This window comes from Pyrus communis, chromosome 4 (genome assembly GCF_963583255.1).
Source record: "Pyrus communis chromosome 4, drPyrComm1.1, whole genome shotgun sequence".
In the NCBI taxonomy this organism is placed as follows: Eukaryota; Viridiplantae; Streptophyta; class Magnoliopsida; order Rosales; family Rosaceae; genus Pyrus; species Pyrus communis.
This window is the reverse complement of record NC_084806.1, coordinates 26,308,409-26,329,147: the sequence shown is the minus strand read 5'-3', so window position 1 is coordinate 26,329,147 and position 20,739 is coordinate 26,308,409. Positions and strand designations below refer to the sequence as shown.

The window sequence follows — 20,739 nt, the reverse complement described above, 5'->3', positions numbered from 1 at the left end:
AAGTTGGAATTGCAGTTGGATCTACAGCCTCAAAATGTCCAAAACATAATTACCAGAAAAGTGGCAGAGCAAAATGGGTAACTGTTAATGCATTAATAAAGGGAAAGTGGTCGATAAATTGATAGGAGTGTTCAAATTAATGAGGCAAGAAAGAAAGAATGAGAATTTAGAGAGAGAATTGATTCAAAGATCCCTCAGATGGAGGAGATTTCCAAATTTTCACATCAAAGATTGTAAATTTTTAGAGGAAAGACTTGGACGAGACTCTCTACTTTTGTTCCATTTTTAGTCATTTCCTATTTTCTTTTCCAACTTTTTGTCTTTTACTTTGGAGGCGATCCTGAGCGTGCGTTTGTGTTGAAGGAGTATCTCAGGAAAATGCAAAAATAGTTGGTCTTTTGAAATGAATTTACCATTACATGGTATTTTAATTTAATAACTAGCGAATGAGTACACATTCTATATGTGTGAATAATTTTATTTTATTTTTTATTTGGCTAAATAGTCAAAATGTTCTTTGAAATTTGCATAATCAATAGAAATAGTCTTTAAGATCGAAAATCAATAGAAATAGTCTCAGAGATTGTGATCACTCCGTTAAAAACTCTTTGTGCAATTTTCAAAACTTCGTAACTCAATCGTTTCTTAACCAAATTTGACCCATAATATATCAAAATGAAGATAGGAAAGTGTAGAACAAGATTATACCTATTTGAAAGCTCTGCAAAAGATAAAGTTGGTATAGAGGAAGAGGAAGATGATAGAGAGAAAACCAGAGAGATTGTATTGATTTAATGAAAAAATGTATACAAATGAACTTAATGAAATACTAATTATACAATCTCTTATATAGTCATATATCTCAATTACAATAATACCCTTCTAACAATACTAACAAACTTCACTATTGAAATAGTACCATGTGGCATTTCTATTATTACTCCCCCTCAAACTGAACTTTGCCGGAGATGCTCGGAAAATAGCTTGAAATGTGACTGATCCGGGGGAAAACTGGAAACTGGAAAGCTCGCCGAAATTTGGGTAAACTTTAAACGTTCTTACCTTCTTCAATACTCAACAAAATAGAGTGATTCAAAAACGAAAATCATACTTTCCGACGACACGAAGAGAATGGTACCTTTCTCGGAGCCATCAGCGACCCTACACTCATTGACACCATATTCAAGCTCCTGTCCATTGCCAAGGCTGATGCTGTCTTCTCTGCTAGGGTTTTTGATAATGCATGCCACAACTGTCCAAATCAAAAATATATATAATTAGGGTTAATTGAAGTTTAGTATGACTAATTTCATCATTACGTTAAGCTAATCGAATGCCAGCTTCAGTGGCACTCGCTAGATCTAGATGGAGCCACATGTTATTAATTTGTTGGTTCAGGTTGAAAGTGGGATCGGATCACATTCCTAACTACTCAGTACACTCTAACTGCTAATCAACACAGGGACACCAACCACCTCGCACCACATACTTTGTCAGCATGGGATGAGGATCTGTTTTAGATTCTCTTTGTGTGGATTCCGAGAATCACTTCATTGTATCTGTTTATCGTATAGTGTGCGATTAATTTTTATCAAGTACTGTTTGTGTTCAATTTTAAATAAATAATTCAAATGATTTTTGATCTTAAGATAACAGATGAACGGGCACAATGAAGTAATCTCCAAAATCCTCACAAAGAGAAATCGAATAGGATCCTATGCCATTGACATGCAGGAATCATTTATGACCATTGATAAAGCAGACTTAACAAATTATTATAAGCCCCCATGACACTTAGCAGTAATTTTCATATATAAACTGTCACATATGTTCTTCTAGATCCAGATTTTCAAAAAATTGTGATTACTTATTGTTCGTTCTAATTCAACAATAGGTGATCATTTAATTTTTAACTGTATTTTCTCTCTCATAGTTGAATTAAATTTGAACAATAAGCGACTTTAATCTTCTTGAATCAGAGATCTAAAAAAACCGTACTCTATAAATAATATAATTTTTTTATTTCTCTAATGTGGGACTATCTCCAGACTTGGATCACATCATGAATAAGAAATCGGCCACTCACGTGGCGGCAAAATTCCTAGAGTGTCCAAGATGTGGCTGGGCATCGGGCCACCACAGTACAAAAAAGTCTTCTTGTTTCTTAGTATTTTTGTTGCGGGTTAACCGTATGTAGAAGCATTTATAAAGGAGTGTTTTGATATAAGTGTCTGGGTTTTCAACTCTATAGACTAAACATTTGTTGGTTTTAGAGATTTAATTAAATATTTTTTCTACAAAATTGGAGTCTCATCTATCATAACTGTCCTTTATTTGTACCAAAATTACAGATCTTACCATTGCCTAAATTATTCACGTCAGGAAAAAAAATAGCAGAGATATTGAAACAAATTTCCTACAATCTAGCTCCTTTGATTCCCTCTAAAGATAATTATACAAAAAAAAAAGATTATCTACAATTTATAAAGGAATAAAATACCCTGCCATTTGATTTTTTTTCCCTTTCAATGAAGAAATAAAATACCATTTAAGATATTTGTAGTAATTCATATATAAATTTTTGTAGTAATTCATATAAGAAAATAACATCGAGAATAATACAAACGTACCAATAAAAAATATATGTATGAAAACAAACCTACTAAAACCGGAAATAAATGTACTAGTAAACAAAATTGAAGAATAAAAGTAAATGTACCAATCAACGATATGTATAATATTAATCGTACCCATATAATACTAAATGGTACAAAAACAATTGTAACAAAATCGTGAAAAAACCCTATCTGACACACCCCGACCGAGATCAGGGCATACTGGTCGTCACGTGGAAGTAACGTAACCATGTGCACAGTGCGGAAGCTAATAAATAATAATATAAGTATGAATAAAAACAAACCTAGCTATACACAAAGTAAATAACATACATGTGCAAGTGTAAGTGTGAAAAACAAATTTCAAAGCACAAAATACCTAGTGCAGTCCAGGAAAAACAACACTAAATAAACACACCCAAAGGTGGTCCTACACTGGTGATAATCTGTCAGATAAGCCAGGAAAATCCTCTAGGGAGCCACCAAAAGCGCTAGCCAAACTAGAACCTGGAGGGGCGCAAATCAAAAAGTGCGAGTGGGCAAAAACAAAACTTTTCAAAAACAAAGTTCTAACCCCTCGCCGTAAAACTTGTATACTTCCTAGAAAAATAGAATATATTCATATATGTAAATCATGCTCGAAAATATGCCATGCCAAATGCCTCAAAATAAAATGCAAGTACTCAGGAAATGCCAAACAATGCCATGTAATCTGTCAGCCGGAGTCACCTAACGTGACCTGTACGGCTGAATCTAGAGCTCAAATCTCCAACTCACTAACTATACCTGCACACGAGTCGGAACCACCTAAAGTGGTCTGTACGATAGGACTGTGTGTATAATAAGTACGCTCAAGTGCTACAATCACGTGAAGACTAGGTGAATAATCGTGGGTCACCTACGAGTCGGAACCACCTAAAGTGGTCTGTACAACAGGACTGTGCACCTAACTTGGATCCAAGATGAGTGTGTGGTGCGGGAGGTGAACATTATGTGAAAGACTGTGCCCAACTCTGGGCGGGAGCACTAACACCGGGGGTGCAGGTTATGAGCTCTCTATGCATCTCAAATCACTACTAAACATAAACATAAACCATAACTTACCTGGCACTTACCTATGCGTCCGCAGAACCAGCACACATATATATATGCAACTAATAATGCATAATTAAATGGGCAAACATAATGCATCGCATATAAATGTATAAACGTTTCATTTCACTTTCTGGGAAAAACATAAGTATATAGGTATATACGGAAAACCAAAAGTCCACTCACTGGTATGTAGAAGGGTCGTAACCCCCTTGCCTCGAGTGACCGAGCTCGTCCTCGGGATAGGTCTCACCTATATGCGAAACAAATGTAAATACGTTAATTTTAAAGCACAAAACCAACATTACGAAATAACTTCTCATACAATGCTCAAATGGGGTGTATGAATACACCAACGTGATCTACTCAACCTTATGAACATCCCCATATTTTTAAAATAATTTTCCGACGCCGCACACCCCCCCACGCGCCGACCAAGGCATGGCCACACACGCCGCCCACGCGCAGGCACGTGCCTGGCACACTGACGGCGTCAGTTAACGCCGTCAGGAATATTACGTTAAATCTAATTGATGCCGTTAGCGCCATTAGGAATATTCCGTCCAAACTGACGGAATATTCCGTCATCTTCTCCGGCCAAACTCTGGCGCCATCGCAGGCGCCGGAAAACCAGGAAATTTTCTAAACTTGATATCTCACTCATTTTTCAACCAAATTTCACAAAATTGGTACCAAAATGAAGCTTACAACAAGATAAACAAATCCATACCACTTTCAAGCACTAAAACCCATGGAAATTTTGTCGAGAAAACACCACCAACTCCGGCCAAACCTACAACTCACGATCCCGACGTCCAAAACCTTCAAACGAACCACCCCGAGCCTTCTAAGGACCTCACCAAGCTTCCTACAAGCTTGAAATTCCCAAAAACACAAGAATTAACGTGTGCATGAACAGTGACCAAATCGGAGGATCCCGAGTTTGACGTGAAAATGAAGGTATCCTTACCTGAAATGGGTATGGTTGAACTCCTAAGGACCTCACGAGCACGAATATGTAGTTTTGTTTCCTCGATCCGTGACGATTTCAAGGGTTTGTGGTGTTGTCCATACAAAAAGGATAGGAAAGGGAGAGAAAGAGAGTCTCGGGACAGGGTAGAGAGAGAGAGAGAAATGAGTGTGGGTATGTGTGTGGTCCAAATCAACCAATCAAAACCCAAAAATGACCACACAATGAAACAACCATACTAAGGTCAAAATCTTCATTTCACCCCTACGATATGAAAAGTCCGGGACGGACTGTCACACTATCAATCAACGAGAACAAAACTAAATGTACAGGAAGCTAAAACTAAATGTATCAAAAGCTAAAACAAAACGTACCAAAAGCTAAAACTAAATGTACCAATCAACGATATGTACACCCAAAAATTAAAATAAACGTACCAATCAATACAAAACCAATATATGATAACCAACAATAAACGTACCATTATCACTAATGACACACCCCGACCGAGATCAGGGCGTGCTGGCCATCACACGAAGGTGACGTAACCATGTGCACGTGCGGAAGCTAATAAGATAGTAAAATAAAAAGTACGAATAATTAAAAACTAGCATACAAAGTAGTAAAAACAAGTGCTAGCGTAAGTGAGACACAAATTCAGAGCAAGACTACAGCAGTCCAAAAGAAAAGTTGCGACAAAAGTACACCCGAATGTGACCCTACGGTGGTGAGTGTCTCTCAGAAAAGCCGGGAGAACCCTCTCGGAAACCACCGAAACTGCTAAGCAACTAGAACCTGAAGGGGCGCAAAACAAAAGCGTGAGTGGGCCAAAACAAATCTCATTGAAAATCATTTAGTAAAATACATTCTAACCCCTCGCCGTAAAACCTGTATACTTCCCAGAAAATAAACATATGTACGTATGTATAGATATGCCAATCATGCTCAAGAATATGCCATGTCGGAATCTCATAATAAAATGCAAGTGCTCATATATAAATCAAATCAATAACATGTAATCTGGCAGCCGGAGTCACCTAAAGTGACCTGTACGGCTGCATATAGAGCTCAAATCTCAAAACTCAATAACTGAACCTGCCCACGAGTCGGAACCACCTAAAGTGGTCTGTACGACAGGACTGGGTGTAACATATATATACGCTCTAGTGCTACGATCACGTGAAGGCTGTGCGAATAATCGCGGGTCACCTACGAGTCGGAACCACCTAATGTGGTATGTACGACAGGACTGTGCACCTAACTTGGATCCAAGCTGAGCGTGTGGTGCGGGAGGTGAACATCACGTGAAGGACTGTGCCCTACTCTGGGCGGGAGCACTAACACCGGGGGTGCAGGTTATGAGCTCTCTAAGCATCTCAAACTACTGCTGAATGTAAATATAAACAACACTTACCTGGCACTTACCTGTGCGTCCACAGCACCCAATATGCATATGTATATATATATGCAACTACTAACATAACCATCGATGCATGAATAATGATAATGTAACGCATGGCATAAGTAATAAACATTAATTAAATTTCTGGGAAAATATAGTATATAGGTATATACGGAAAACCAAAAGCCCACTCACTGGTATGTGGAAGGGTCGTAGCCCCCCTGCCTCGAGTGCGCACGCTCGTCCTCGGGATACGTATCACCTATATGCGAAATAACTATAAAAACGTTAACTTTAAAGCACATAACCAACTTCTCGTAATAACTTCTCATACATTGCTCAAAATGGACAATTGAATATACCAACTTGCTCTACACAACCTCAGGATCACAACCATATTTTTAGAAAAAAATTTCTCCGCCGCACGCGCCGACCAAGGCACGGCCACACGCTCCGGCCACGCGCAGGCACATGCTTGGCACGCTGACGGCGTCAATTGACGCCGTGAGGAATATTCTGTTAGTTCTAACGGATTCTGTCAACGGCGTTAGGAATATTTCGTCAGATTTGACGGAATATTCCGTCACCTTCCCCGGCGAGCCTCCGGCGACGTCGCCGGCGCCGAAAACTGGAAAAACCTGCAATCTACGTTTTCTCACTCGTTTCTCCACCATTTTTCGTGATTCTTGAACCAAAATGAAGCCCTAGACTAGAAGAACACGTCCATACAAGTTTTAAGGGCTAAAAACCACAAGATCATACCTGTCCACATAAACCAAAACCGGCCAACTTCGAACCAGGCTATTCCGACGTCCAAATTTGTCCAACGAGTTACTCCGGGACTCCTGGGAACCTCACTAAGACATCTACGAGCTTCAAAATTCCAAAAACGTGCTAGATTAATGTTTGCATGAACAGTACACAAATCTGCCATTGTCAAATCGACGTGAAAACGACGGATTTCTTACCTGAAAATGGTACGATTGTGCTCCCATGAACTTCACGATCTCGAATGTGCTCTTAGTTTCCTCGATCTGTGATGATTTAGTGTAGTTGTGTGTGTGTCCGTACGAGTTCGAAGGAAGAAGAAGAAAGAAGGGAGCTCGGGAGAGAGAGACAGGGAAGAGACAGAGAAAGGGATAGAGACAGTGAGAGTGTGTGTGTGGCCCAGCACCTGCCAACACCACACCAAGCAACCAAAAACATAATGAAACGAATTAGGGGCAAAGTTGTAATTTCACACGTACGGTTACATGAATTTTGGGACGGGCTGTCACAACCTACCCACCTTAATAGAATTTCGTCCCGAAATTCAAAACAACCAAGCAGCAACCCCTAGTGGTCAAAGAACAATCGAGGATACAAATCCCTCATCCGATCTTCTGTCTCTCACGTAGCTTCCTCGACTGAATGATTCCTCCACAAAACTTTCACTAAGTTCACCGTCTTGTTCCTCAGAACCTTCTTCTTCCAATCGATGATCGTCACCGGTTCCTCGTCATACGTCAAATCTGGATTAATCTCTAACGGTTGAGGAGGTATCACGTGAGATGGATCAGCAACATAATGTCGGAGCATAGACATGTGAAAAACGTTATGCACTCTAGCCAACTCCGGAGGCAACTCCAACCTGTAAGCTACCTCACCAACTCGTTCTGTGACCATGTATGGTCCAATGTACCTGGGACTCAACTTCCCCTTCTTTCCAAACCGCACGACACCTCTCCACGGTGAAAGCTTCAGAAATACCCAATCTCCGACCTCATACACTCTGTCTGTAGCATGCCGATCTGCTAAACTCTTCTACCTGTCCTAGGCTGCTTTCAGGTTAGACTTAATCACCTGAACATTCTGAGTAGTCTCCTCAACAATCTTCGAACCCACTAAAACTCTTTCGCCAACCTCTGACCAACACAACGGTGTGCGACAAGATCTACCATACAATGCCTCAAATGGCGCCATGCCGATACTCGAATGGAAACTGTTGTTGTAAGCAAATTCCATCAAATCTAACCGCTGGTGCCAAGCATCACCAAATTGCAACACCGAAGCTCGCAACATATCTTCCAAGGTCTGAATAGTTCTCTCTGACTGTCCGTCTGTCTGTGGATGATACGCCGTACTGTAAAGTAGTCTCGTGCCCAAAGCTTCCTGAAAAGCCACCCAAAACTTCGATGTAAATCGTGGATCATGATCCGAGACAATACTCACAGGGACACCATGGTACTTCACAATCTTCGAAATGAACAGCTCCGCTAAACGGCCCAAAGAATATTTCTCTCTCATTGGAATAAAATGTGCCGACTTAGTGAGCCGATCAACGATCACCCAAATGCCATCAAAGCCATTATGTGTACGCGGCAGCTTGTACACAAAATCCATAGTGATATTTTCCCATTTCCACTCTGGAACGGGAAGCGGCTGCAACAACCCAAACGGCTTCTTCCTCTCCGCTTTAACCTGCTGACAAACAGCACACCTGCTCACATACTCAGCTATCTCCCTCTTCATACCCGGCCAATAATAAAATGGTCGAATGGTATGATACATTTTAGTACCTCCAGGATGCATGGTGTAAGCCGAAATATGTGCTTCATCGAGAATTTCTTTCTTCAACTCCACATTATTAGGCACGAACATTCTACTCTCTAGCATCAACATGCCATCCGAATCACGAACTCTGAGGTCTCAGCTCCTTCTTCACTCTCGAGCTTGGATTAGTTCTTGAGTCTCCCGGTCAGCTACCTGAGCTTCAAGCACCCGATCAACTAGAATTGGTCTAACTTGGAAATTAGCAAGTAACGCCACTTCTCGATCTTCTGCTTCTAACCTCACTCTCGTAGTACGCAAGTCCACCAAAAGAGGAACACGACTAGCGTACAACGCATTAATACGGCCCTGTGACTTCCTGCTAAGTGCATCAGCCACTACGTTTGCACGACCAGGGTGATAGTCAATCGTGCAATCGTAATCGCTGAGTAACTCCATCCACCTCCGCTGACGAAGATTAAGTTCTTTCTGAGTAAAGAGATACTGAAGACTCTTGTGATCTGTAAAGATCCTACATTTCTCTCCATACAGATAGTGTCTCCACAACTTCAACGCAAAGATAATAGCAGCCAACTCCAAATCATGTGTAGGGTAATTCAACTTATGAGGTTTCAACTGTCGTGAAGCATAAGCAATCACCCTACCATGCTGCATCAATACACATCCCATGCCAAAACAGGTGCATGAGTGAGACAATGCTTCAACTGTTGGAAACTCTGCTCACACTTATCATCCCACTCAAATTTAACATCCTTCCTCGTTAACCTCGTCAGTGGCAAGGCAATCACCGAAAAGTCCTTAACGAATCTCCGATAATACCCTGCCAAACCAAGGAAACTTCTCACCTCGGTGACGGTTCGTGGTTGTTCCCAATTCTCCACAGCTGCGACCTTCTGAGGGTCAACCAGAATACCCTGAGCAGAAATGACGTGCCCCAAAAACGCAACTTGGTCTAACCAGAACTGGCACTTGCTAAACTTAGCATATAGCTGGTGTTCCCTCAACCTCTTCAACACCAAAGTAAGATGTCGAACATGCTCCGCTTTGGACTTAGAATACACCAGAATATCGTCGATGAAGACAATAACAAATCTATCCAAGTAAGGCTGGAACACCCGGTTCATTAAATCCATAAAAGCAGCTGGTGCATTCATCAACCCAAACGGCATAACCAGAAACTCGTAATGACCATAACGAGTCCTGAACGCCGTCTTAGGGACGTCATCCCTACTAATCTTCAGCTGATAGTACCCAGACCTCAAGTCTATCTTAGAGAAGACGCAAGCACCTCGAAGTTGATCAAACAAATCATCAATACGAGGCAATGGATAACGGTTTTTAATTGTCACCCGATTCAATTGCCTGTAGTCAATACACAGCCTCAAAGTTCCGTCTTTCTTCCTCACAAACAACACTGGAGCGCCCCAAGGCGAAGTACTAGGCTGAATGAAACCCTTATCCACCAATTCCTGCAACTGAACTTTCAATTCCCTTAACTCGGCGGGAGCCATGCGATAAGGAGTCAAAGAAATAGGATTAGTACCTGGAAGCAACTCAATAGTAAACTCCATGTCTCGATCTGGGGGTAAACCAGGTAAATCCTCGGGAAAAACATCAGGAAAGTGTCTGACCACTCTCACATCCTCAACTTTGCTAGGAACGGCCTCATCTAACACCACATGAGCTAGGTACCCCTGACAACCTTTAGACAACAACTTTTTCGCTCGCAAAGTCGAAATAATGCCATGTCTCACCCCACTTTGCTTACCAACAAAAGTAACCACAGGTAGTCCAGGACGGTGAAACGTAACTACTTTCCCGTAACAATCAATGTTGGCACGATAGAAATGCAACCAATCCGTGCCCAGAATCACATCAAAGTCAACAATATCTAACGGGATAAGATCAGCTGAAAAAACAACACCCTCAACAATCACTGGACATCCTGGGTACACACAATCTACAACACATCTCTATCCTTTAGGCATAGCGAACTCTAAATCGTACCCTAGAGGTGTGGGGCGAGGTTGCGTCACTTGAGCAAATGTATGAGAAATCACGGAATGTGTAGCTCCACAATCAATTAAGACTCTAACAAAATAACCAAGAATGTTTAACGTACCCATAATCAGATCCGGGTTGTTCTGAGCATCCTGCAGAGAAATATTATGAAGACGCCCCTGGCCCTGCTGTCGTCCGCCGCGACCTCTGCTCGCCTGAACACCGCGACCCTGATTACCACGTCCCTGACTGGGTTGACCCGACTGTCTCGAAGACCCTACACTGCTGGTAGCAATCTCACCATGCTGATATTGTCCTCCCTGATACCACTGAGAACCACCCGCTAAAGCTGGAGGATAAGGCACATAACTGCCAGGATACGGAGGATAACCTCCCTGGGAATACGGGTCCTGGGGATACTGATACTGTCCCGGCGCATAAGGAACAGCATCACCCTGATAGTGGTAGGCACCACCTCTACCTGCCTGGCCATAACTACTCGGACCCTGAATCTGCTGAATCGGTGCAGGTGGTGGCATAAAGGTCTGTTGCGGCTTCTGCTGCTGACCCTGGGGACAATTCGCAGCTCTATGTCCCGTCTGCCCACACGTGAAACAACCACTGCTGCCACGCCTGCACTCGCCGAAATGCTGGTTGTTACACCTACGGCAAATCGGAGCTCTGCCTCGACCACCATCACCCTGTCTCTGGCCTCGAGCGCCACCAGCAAATCTACCTCCTCGTCCCTGACCAGTGGCACTGAAACCACCACTAGAAGAACTCGAACTAGCACCACCCCTCTTAAAGTTCTGAGTCTGGCGAGGCCTAAGCGATGTTTGACCTTTTCCCTTGTCATCTTTCTTCTGCTTGCCGTCCTTTTCTTCTTCATCACTGTTGCTCGACATGTTCTCTGAGTCCTCAATCCTCAACAATATCTCGTAGAAATCCTGGTAGGACTCACAGTGTGTAGTAGTCGCCATCGAACGCCACCTCTTCCTGGTGCCCAAACGAAAACGACGGAGCATCTCTGCTGGATTACCAGCAACGTCAGGATGGTAGCGGGACAGATCAGTAAACTTACGATAGTACTCATTAGCCGTCATCTTCCGCTGTTTCAGCTCGGTGAACTCCTGCTTCTTCCGATCAATGTACTCAGGGGGCACATACCTCCTCTTGAACAAATCTTTAAAAACGTTCCAATCAGTCCTCTGAGCTGGAGTCAACCTACGAAGCTCCCGCTCCCACCAGGCTGCAGACTCCGTATCCAGAAACCATGAGGTCGTCTCGACCCACCTCTCCATAGGAAGGTTCCCCTGATTGTGCAACACACGGAAAGTCTTCTCAATGTGCTCTAACCATCGCTCTGCGCCCTCGTGACCCTCACTACCTTTGAACTTATCCAATTTCAGATTGTACATAGTCTCCAGAGGAGTCCTCTGGGGAGGGCGCATCACTGACTGAAGGGCTGTAGCAATAACTTCCCCTAACTGAGCTACATCGGGGAAGCTAGACTCAGAAGAGCGACGTGGTTCCCGACGAGGCGGCATAATTCTGACAGAAGACACCAAAACCATTAGAAAACTCACACCAAAAGCACAGGACTGCCAAACCTAAGCTCTGATACCAAACTGACACACGCCGACTGAGATCAGGGCGTGCTGGCCGTCACACGAAGGTGACGTAACCATGTGCACGTGCGGAAGCTAATAAGATAGTAAAATAAAAAGTACGAATAATTAAAAACTAGCATACAAAGTAGTAAAAACAAGTGCTAGCGTAAGTGAGACACAAATTCAGAGCAAGACTACAGCAGTCCAAAAGAAAAGTTGCGACAAAAGTACACCCGAATGTGACCCTACGGTGGTGAGTGTCTCTCAGAAAAGCCGGGAGAACCCTCTCGGAAACCACCGAAACTGCTAAGCAACTAGAACCTGGAGGGGCGCAAAACAAAAGCGTGAGTGGGCAAAAACAAATCTCATTGAAAACCATTTAGTAAAATACATTCTAACCCCTCGCCGTAAAACCTGTATACTTCCCAGAAAATAAACATATGTACGTATGTATAGATATGCCAATCATGCTCAAGAATATGCCATGTCGGAATCTCATAATAAAATGCAAGTGCTCAGATATAAATCAAATCAATAACATGTAATCTGGCAGCCGGAGTCACCTAAAGTGACCTGTACGGCTGCATATAGAGCTCAAATCTCAAAACTCAATAACTGAACCTGCCCACGAGTCGGAACCACCTAAAGTGGTCTATACGACAGGACTGGGTGTAACATATATATACGCTCTAGTGCTACGATCACGTGAAGGCTGTGCGAATAATCGCGGGTCACCTACGAGTCGGAACCACCTAATGTGGTCTGTACGACAGGACTGTGCACCTAACTTGGATCCAAGCTGAGCGTGTGGTGCGGGAGGTGAACATCACGTGAAGGACTGTGCCCTACTCTGGGCGGGAGCACTAACACCGGGGGTGCAGGTTATGAGCTCTCTAAGCATCTCAAACTACTGCTGAATGTAAATATAAACAACACTTACCTGGCACTTACCTGTGCGTCCACAGCACCCAATATGCATATGTATATATATATATGCAACTACTAACATAACCATCGATGCATGAATAATGATAATGTAACGCATGACATAAGTAATAAACATTAATTAAATTTCTGGGAAAATATAGTATATAGGTATATACGGAAAACCAAAAGCCCACTCACTGGTATGTGGAAGGGTCGTAGCCCCCCTGCCTCGAGTGCGCACGCTCGTCCTCGGGATACATATCACCTATATGCGAAATAACTATAAAAACGTTAACTTTAAAGCACATAACCAACTTCTCGTAATAACTTCTCATACATTGCTCAAAATGGACAATTGAATATACCAACGTGCTCTACACAACCTCAGGATCACAACCATATTTTTAGAAAAAATGTTCTCCACCGCACGCGCCCCCACGCGCCGGCCAAGGCACGGCCACACGCGCCGGCCACGCGCAGGCACGTGCCTGGCACGCTGACGGCGTCAATTGACGCCGTGAGGAATATTCCGTTAGTTCTAACGGATTCCGTCAACGGCGTTAGGAATATTCCGTCACCTTCCCCGGCGAGCCTCCGGCGACGTCGCCGGCACCGGAAACTGGAAAAACCTACAATCTACGTTTTCTCACTCGTTTCTCCACCATTTTTCGTGATTCTTGAACCAAAATGAAGCCCTAGACTAGAAGAACACGTCCATACAAGTTTTAAGGGCTAAAAACCACAAGATCATACCTGTCCACACAAACCAAAACCGGCCAACTTCGAACCAGGCTATTCCGACGTCCAAATTTGTCCAACGAGTTACTCCGGGACTCCTGGGAACCTCACTAAGACATCTACGAGCTTCAAAATTCCAAAAACGTGCTAGATTAATGTTTGCATGAACAGTACACAAATCTGCCATTGTCGAATCGACGTGAAAACGACGGATTTCTTACCTGAAAATGGTACGATTGTGCTCCCACGAACTTCACGATCTCGAATGTGCTCTTAGTTTCCTCGATCTGTGATGATTTAGTGTAGTTGTGTGTGTGTCCGTACGAGTTCGAAGGAAGAAGAAGAAAGAAGGGAGCTTGGGAGAGAGAGACAGGGAAGAGACAGAGAAAGGGATAGAGACAGTGAGAGTGTGTGTGTGGCCCAGCACCTGCCAACACCACACCAAGCAACCAAAAACATAACGAAACAAATTAGGGGCAAAGTTGTAATTTCACACGTACGGTTACATGAATTTTGGGACTGGCTGTCACAACTAATCAACAATATGAACAAATTCAAATGTATACAAAATAATTATCTAACAAAAAGTATACTAAATAATAAACAAACAAAAAAAATCTAAGCGTCCATCATTTCAATTATTTTTTCAATTTTAGGATAAAAAAAATGTTTTGAACGAAACCAAAAATTAAAAGAGATAATTGGATAAATATGTTGAGCGAAAAAACCAAAATTATTTCCTAAAAAAGATTACACAACTCCTAAAATACATGAATAAAAAAATGGCCGGATAAAAAAAAAAATTATCTCAGCTAATTAAAAGGACAAATTTAGAAATCAATATGTAAGATTTTAATTAAAAAAATACAATTATTATTTTTAATTTAAAAAATAAAAAATACTGATGTGGCCTAATGTACCAAAGCGCCTTGATCAAAATTCTAAAAGGCATTAATGTTTAATAAAAGAAATTCAAATTTTAAGCGTTTAAATCTAATTAACTTATTTATAAACGACTAGGATTCTCTCATCTCGTATTTTTCCCTTGCATCTCCTCCTCTTACATTCTCTTATTTTGTCTTTCTCTTGCTATAAAAAATTAATATAAGATGTTGACATGGTCTAATCGTGACCGTTCAAATAAGAAGGGAGGGAAGGGGAGGAAAAAAAAGAGGGGAGAGAATCCTACTCCTTTATAAACACACACATTTGACTAAACGACTGAACCTTTGTATAATTTCTTTTGTTGGAATGGATTAAATTTTGAGCTGAAAATACAAAGATATAATATTTACCTTGAAACTCTGACAGAAATTGACATCGGTCCAGTGTCGTTCGTCCAAATCCAAATCCAAATCAAGAGTTGTCGATTTGCGATCGTTTCGCCAAAGGACAGCAGTGGCGGAAGATGTAAACACGACTTTGTCTATTGTTTCAGTTCTTGCACAGGCTTCTAGTACGTTGTGTGCTGCTCGAACCCCTACTTCTGTCATGTGTTCCTACATAAAACATTTATATATAAAAACTAATGGGAATTTAACTATTATTTGATACTAAATTTAATTTTCACAACTGTTTAAATTTTTTTTTAATTTCCATAACTGTTTCAATTCTACGTGGTATATTAAAAAAGATTCTTATAAAAAAATTAAAAAAAAAAAACTATCGTCCTGCGAACTTTCAATAATTTGACCCAAACATTCAAACCTGAGAAAAGAATCTATGTATGTAAGATGTCCAAATTTTTTATCTGTACTTATGGAATAATAATTTAAGAGGCTGATTGACTATGTTGCATCGATCTAGTTATTTCTATTGATTCCAAATCTAGTGGTTTTTCATTTTTTTGTAGTTTTTTTTTTTTTTTCCTTTCATGGATCCAATAAAAAACACTAGCATATGCCTGCATATTTTGTGTGTCAATATTTTTTATTTTTGTTTTTAAAATGGGAAGGAGAGAGGCAGAGAGAATGTGGGAGTGGGGGTGGGAATAAAGGTTTTTGTTTTTTTTTTTAATTTTTTTTAGCATTTGATATATGTTAAAATCATATGTAGGTGAAGCTTCAATATAAAACATTAGAATTGGTTTGTAAAATTACATTATTGCCTATCATAATTTTTTTTTTTGGTGATAAAAGACTACTCTGTGACATCCCACATCGCCCAGGGGAGTGATCCTTAAATGTATATTCTCATCTCTACCTAGCACGAGGCCTTTTGAGAGCTCACTGGCTCTGGGTTCTGTAGGAACTCCGAAGTTAAGCGAGAAGGAGGCTAGAACAATCCCATGATGGGTGACCCATTGGGAAGTTGCTCGTGAGTTCCCAAAAACAAAACCGTGAGGGAATGGTAAGCCCAAAGCGGACAATATCGTGCTACAGTGGTGGAGCGGGCCCGGGAAGTGGTCCCGCCCGGGCCGGGATGTGACAAATTGGTATCAGAGCCTAACCTTGATCACGTGTGTGCCGACGAGGACGTCGGGCCCCTAAGGGGGGTGGATTGTGACATTCCACATCGCCCAGGGGAGTGATCCTTAAATGTATATTCCTATCTCTACCTAGCACGAGGCCTTTTGGGAGCTCACTGGCTTCGGGTTCCGTAGGAACTCCAAAGTTAAGCGAGAAGGGGGCTAGAGCAATCCCATGATGGGTGACCCACTGGGAAGTTGCTCGTGAGTTTCCAAAAATAAAACCGTGAGGGAATGGTAAGCCCAAAGCGGACAATATCGTGCTACGGTGGTGGAGCGGGCCCGGGAAGTGGTCCGTCCCAGGCCGGGATGTGACAACTCAGTCTTTTCACTCTCTTTGAGTTGACAAAAAGGAGTATATTAATTGGTAGTTTAGATACTACCAAGTTCCCTCCACCTCCTTATACTGTTGATATTAAAATTAAAAAATAAAAACTAAAAAAAAAAGATAAGTTTTTTAAGAGAAGGATGTGTTTCTATAGAATAGTTGGGACCCAACTTAGTTTTTAATAATTTAGCTGTTATCTCTACTAATTAATAAAACCCTCTTTGTCAACCAAAAGAGGGTGAAAAGACAAATTAGTCTTCTATCACACAAAAAAAATGATGGGCAATAATGTAGTTTCACATATCCAAATTTTACTGTTTTTTATTGAAGTCTCACATATAGATGATGTTAAAATACATCTAATATTAAAAAAATAAATAAATAAAACCGAAAACAAAAACCTCCCACTCCCTCAACGTTCTCTCTCTCTCCCTCTCTCCTTCTCATTTTCTTAAAAAAAATGTGTTCATACACGCAAAATATGTAGGAAAATGCTAATGTTAATGTATCGATTGGTATTTAGATGATTGGTAAATTAGTTTATCATTTAAAAAAAATATATATATACACACACAAAATATAGAAAAGCAAATGATATCTCATTTCCAAACTTCTTTCTTGCCAAAAAAAAATTACTTCTCCTGTCACTTCCATACATTACGTTATCATTTTTTTTGGGAGAAAGTGACAACTTTATTAGGCAATTACGTGATCATCTTAAGATGTCTAGACTGCATAATAATTTGTTTTAGACTGTTGATAATAGCTCTTTTTATTTATTCTTTTCTAGTATATTTTTTTGGTTATGAGAAAAGGGTTTAAAACACAAAATGAATTGAGACTGTTGATAATATTTTAGTCTTTTTTTTTTTTTTTGTTATGTTGATAATAACACAAAATGAATTGAGAAAATCAGCAAATTAAACACATAATTTCTAGTGAATGTTATTAACAGAAGGGTTCGTTTACTAACGTTTCAGCTTTTAGTTTTATTGAGAGAAAAAAAGACTGAAATAATTTCGTAATTGTTTTGAGTTTTCAGTAAAATATTGAAACTTCACAAAAGTATTTTTTAATAGTTTTGAACCTCTTAAATTATTGTAATAGCTTGAAACTCTTCCTTACCCTTAAGGTTTATTATATAAAATGGTCCCTGAGAATTGCATGATTAATAGAAATGGTGTCTGAGATTGAAAATCAATAGAAATGGTCCATGAGATTGTCCAACATCCATGATTTTGATCATTCCATTAAAAACGATTTTGGGCAATTTTCAAAGCTTTGTAACTAAATCGTTTATTAACCAAATTCGACCCATAATATATCAAAATGAAGATAGGAAAGTGTATAATAAGATTATACCTATTTGCAAGCCCAATGGTTCCCGGAGATGGCTGGAAAATAGCCTAAAAGGTGACTAGTCCGCCGGAAAACTGGAAAACTCGCCGGAAACTGGGTAAACTTTAAACATTCATAAATTCTTCAATACTCAACCAAATCGAGTGATTCAAAAATGAAAATAATAATTCTTGAAGAGACGAAGAAATGGTACATTTTTATAAGGCTAACTCGCCTTGGTTTGGTCGGACAACGGCTCGAAAGTGGCTAATCATTTTCCAGTTAGCCACTTTCGAGCAGTTTTTCGGACAAACCAAGACGAGTTAGCAGTAAAGAAATATATCATTCTCTTTGTATCGTCGAGAAGTATGATTTTAGTTTTTGAATCACTCAATTTGGTTGAGTATTGAAGAAGTTATGAACGTTTAAAGTTTACCGAATTTCCGGCGAGTTTTCCAATTTTCCGGCGGACCAGTCACCTTTTAGGCTATTTTCCGGCCATCTCCAGCAACTATTGGGCTTCCAAATAGGTATAATCTTATTATACACTTTCCTTTCTTCATTTTGATATATTATGGGTCGAATTTGGTTAAGAAACAATTTAGTTACAAAGCTTTGGAAATTGCCCAAAATCGTTTTTAACGGAAGGACCAAAATCATGGATGTTGGACAATCTCATGGACCATTTCTATTGATTTTCAATCTCAGGAACCATTTCTATTGATCATACAAATCTGAGGGACCATTTTGTATAATAACCCTACCCTTAACAAACAAAAAGCAGTTATTAAACAACAATTTTCACAGAAAATACGAAAACTAAAATATTATTAAGGAAGTCAATTAGGGAGAAAGAAGGTACGTACATCATAGTTTGGTTGATCTTGTGGAGGCTCAAATGAATAAAACAAGCCAGAACGGCCTTTGAGAGCGTCAAGAATGCTCCGGTAGTCGAACGGATCTAGATTGAAAACTTTGAGCTTCTTTTTGTCAAAGGAAATCCCACCCAACCGCGATTCCCCTAGTTAATCAACACACCCCCAGAACAATATTGTTAATTAATGATAATAATTCAGAATTAAAGATAATTAAAAAACTTCATTAAGTTACCCACCATGTTTCTGAAGGGCAGCATGGACTGTGTATCCCTTTGGCAGCAGGCGCTCAGCAAGGCTGGTGCCTAAGTGGCCTAATGCATCCATTACACATACAGCTCTGTTCGAAGAGTCTGATGCTGCTGCTGGTGCCATTTTTGTGTCTCTGTCTCTGTGAGAGAGAGAGAGAGAGAGAGAGAGAGAGAGGCTTTTTGGGTCTAAAAGTCCGAGCTGTCAATATTAGGGAGGTTGCAGGTTCTGGGTAGAAAGAGAGGGATGAGGTTTGTTTATATAGGTTAATGCTAGAGATGTCAATTATTAGGTTAAACTTTGTATTCAATACAACAGACTGGTGATATTCATCTTTACTTAAAAGTGAGAGGTTTTATGTTCAAATATTGTATATGGCGAATTCAATATCAATTTAAGTTGCCCATTGTGTGGTTTAGCCGCACTCCACCTTATATTTAGTGTAGATATACAATATCACATGTTAAAAAAAAATTAGCAATTGAATACATATAATACTTTAAAATCATGATTGAATATATCCAGATTTTTACAGAGTGTTATGAACTCTTTCAAAATTTTAATTAATACATTGAATTTTCATGAATTCGTTTTAAATCTTGACTGAACACCTTGAATTTGCAAATGATTTTAAAATTCTTTAAACTCATAATTGAATACTATAAGCTCTTCAATCTTCACTTTATCATTTATCATATTAACTTGCAGGAGCAAGGTTGAGCCAAAATTATCTACAAGGCAAATTGCAATATAATGAGTGTCTTCGTTTGTTGTACAATATTTCTTGTTGCTTAAGTTTTATTTTAATACAATGATATATTTATACAAGTGAGGAATTTGAGCTAAAACACATAATACATCCGTGATAGTAATTTGGTTTGAATTGACAGAAATAAACATAAGATCTCTCAATTACAAATAATATAAAAAATCAGTAGATAGCAATGCTAAGTGGCTAGTGTCTTAAGCTTTTAGAATCAGATAATTGTCCAACAATTTATACACTAGTTATATCCAGAAAAATTTACTATCCATAATGATTTTATTATAGGGCTTTGTTGTTTTTGGGATCTAGAGTATGTTGTGAGGATTTTTAAATTGTTTGTGCGAATTTTGCCTACTATAGCTTTTAAGTGTTGTTACTTTTATTTATTGGATAAGTATAGTATGCCATGTCATTGTCACTACATGTGCAAAACATGTGCACATGTAGCTTATCTCATAAGTCTCAATAGAATAGTATAAATAGCCTTTCCCTTATATACTTTGGAGGTTCTTCATTTGTAAACAGAAGAAACAGTTAAGAAATATCTTGGGATATTTTTTTTCTTCTTCTCTAAGCTTCCTTCTTCAGTGTGTTTCTTGATTTCCATGGAGTTAATCTTTATTGTTAATATGGTATGAAGAGCCGGTCTTGCTTGCGCAATGGTACTGCTTCATGATCTCTGCTGCTTCGACTGGTGAATAAGGTGCTATCGTTTCTGTTCTTTGCTTCGAAAACTCTAAAGAATTCTGTTTTTTGTTTTGGAATTTTTTTTCGAATTGAAGTATAATTGAAGGCCGATGCCATAATTTCT

General features: G+C 40.0%; 1 protein-coding gene and 1 pseudogene across 1 annotated transcript; both read right to left on the bottom strand.

The window, feature by feature from the left end:
* LOC137732897 (uncharacterized protein At4g17910-like) overlaps positions 1 to 20,739 on the bottom strand; it is a 43,320-nt pseudogene that overhangs the window by 14,657 nt on the left and 7,924 nt on the right.
* LOC137731177 (cinnamoyl-CoA reductase-like SNL6) lies at positions 22 to 19,288 on the bottom strand. The gene is made up of 5 exons (XM_068470283.1): positions 19,153 to 19,288; positions 18,905 to 19,059; positions 15,201 to 15,404; positions 1,139 to 1,252; positions 22 to 81 (listed from the first exon to the last, which is right to left on the bottom strand). Exons 1-5 carry the CDS (start codon positions 19,286 to 19,288, stop codon positions 22 to 24), a joined length of 669 nt encoding a protein of 222 aa, XP_068326384.1.

What these genes read in the sequence shown, in the direction of transcription:
- LOC137731177 (XM_068470283.1), bottom strand. Translation starts at nt 19,288, where the DNA reads ATGGCACCAGCAGCAGCATCAGACTCTTCGAACAGAGCTGTATGTGTA. An exon ending in AAGATCAACCAAACTATGAT is followed by an intron (nt 15,405 to 18,904) that starts GTACGTACCTTC and finishes TGTTTTATGTAG; the next exon opens with GAACACATGACAGAAGTAGG. An exon ending in CGCTGATGGCTCCGAGAAAG is followed by an intron (nt 82 to 1,138) that starts GTACCATTCTCT and finishes ATGCATTAACAG; the next exon opens with TTACCCATTTTGCTCTGCCA.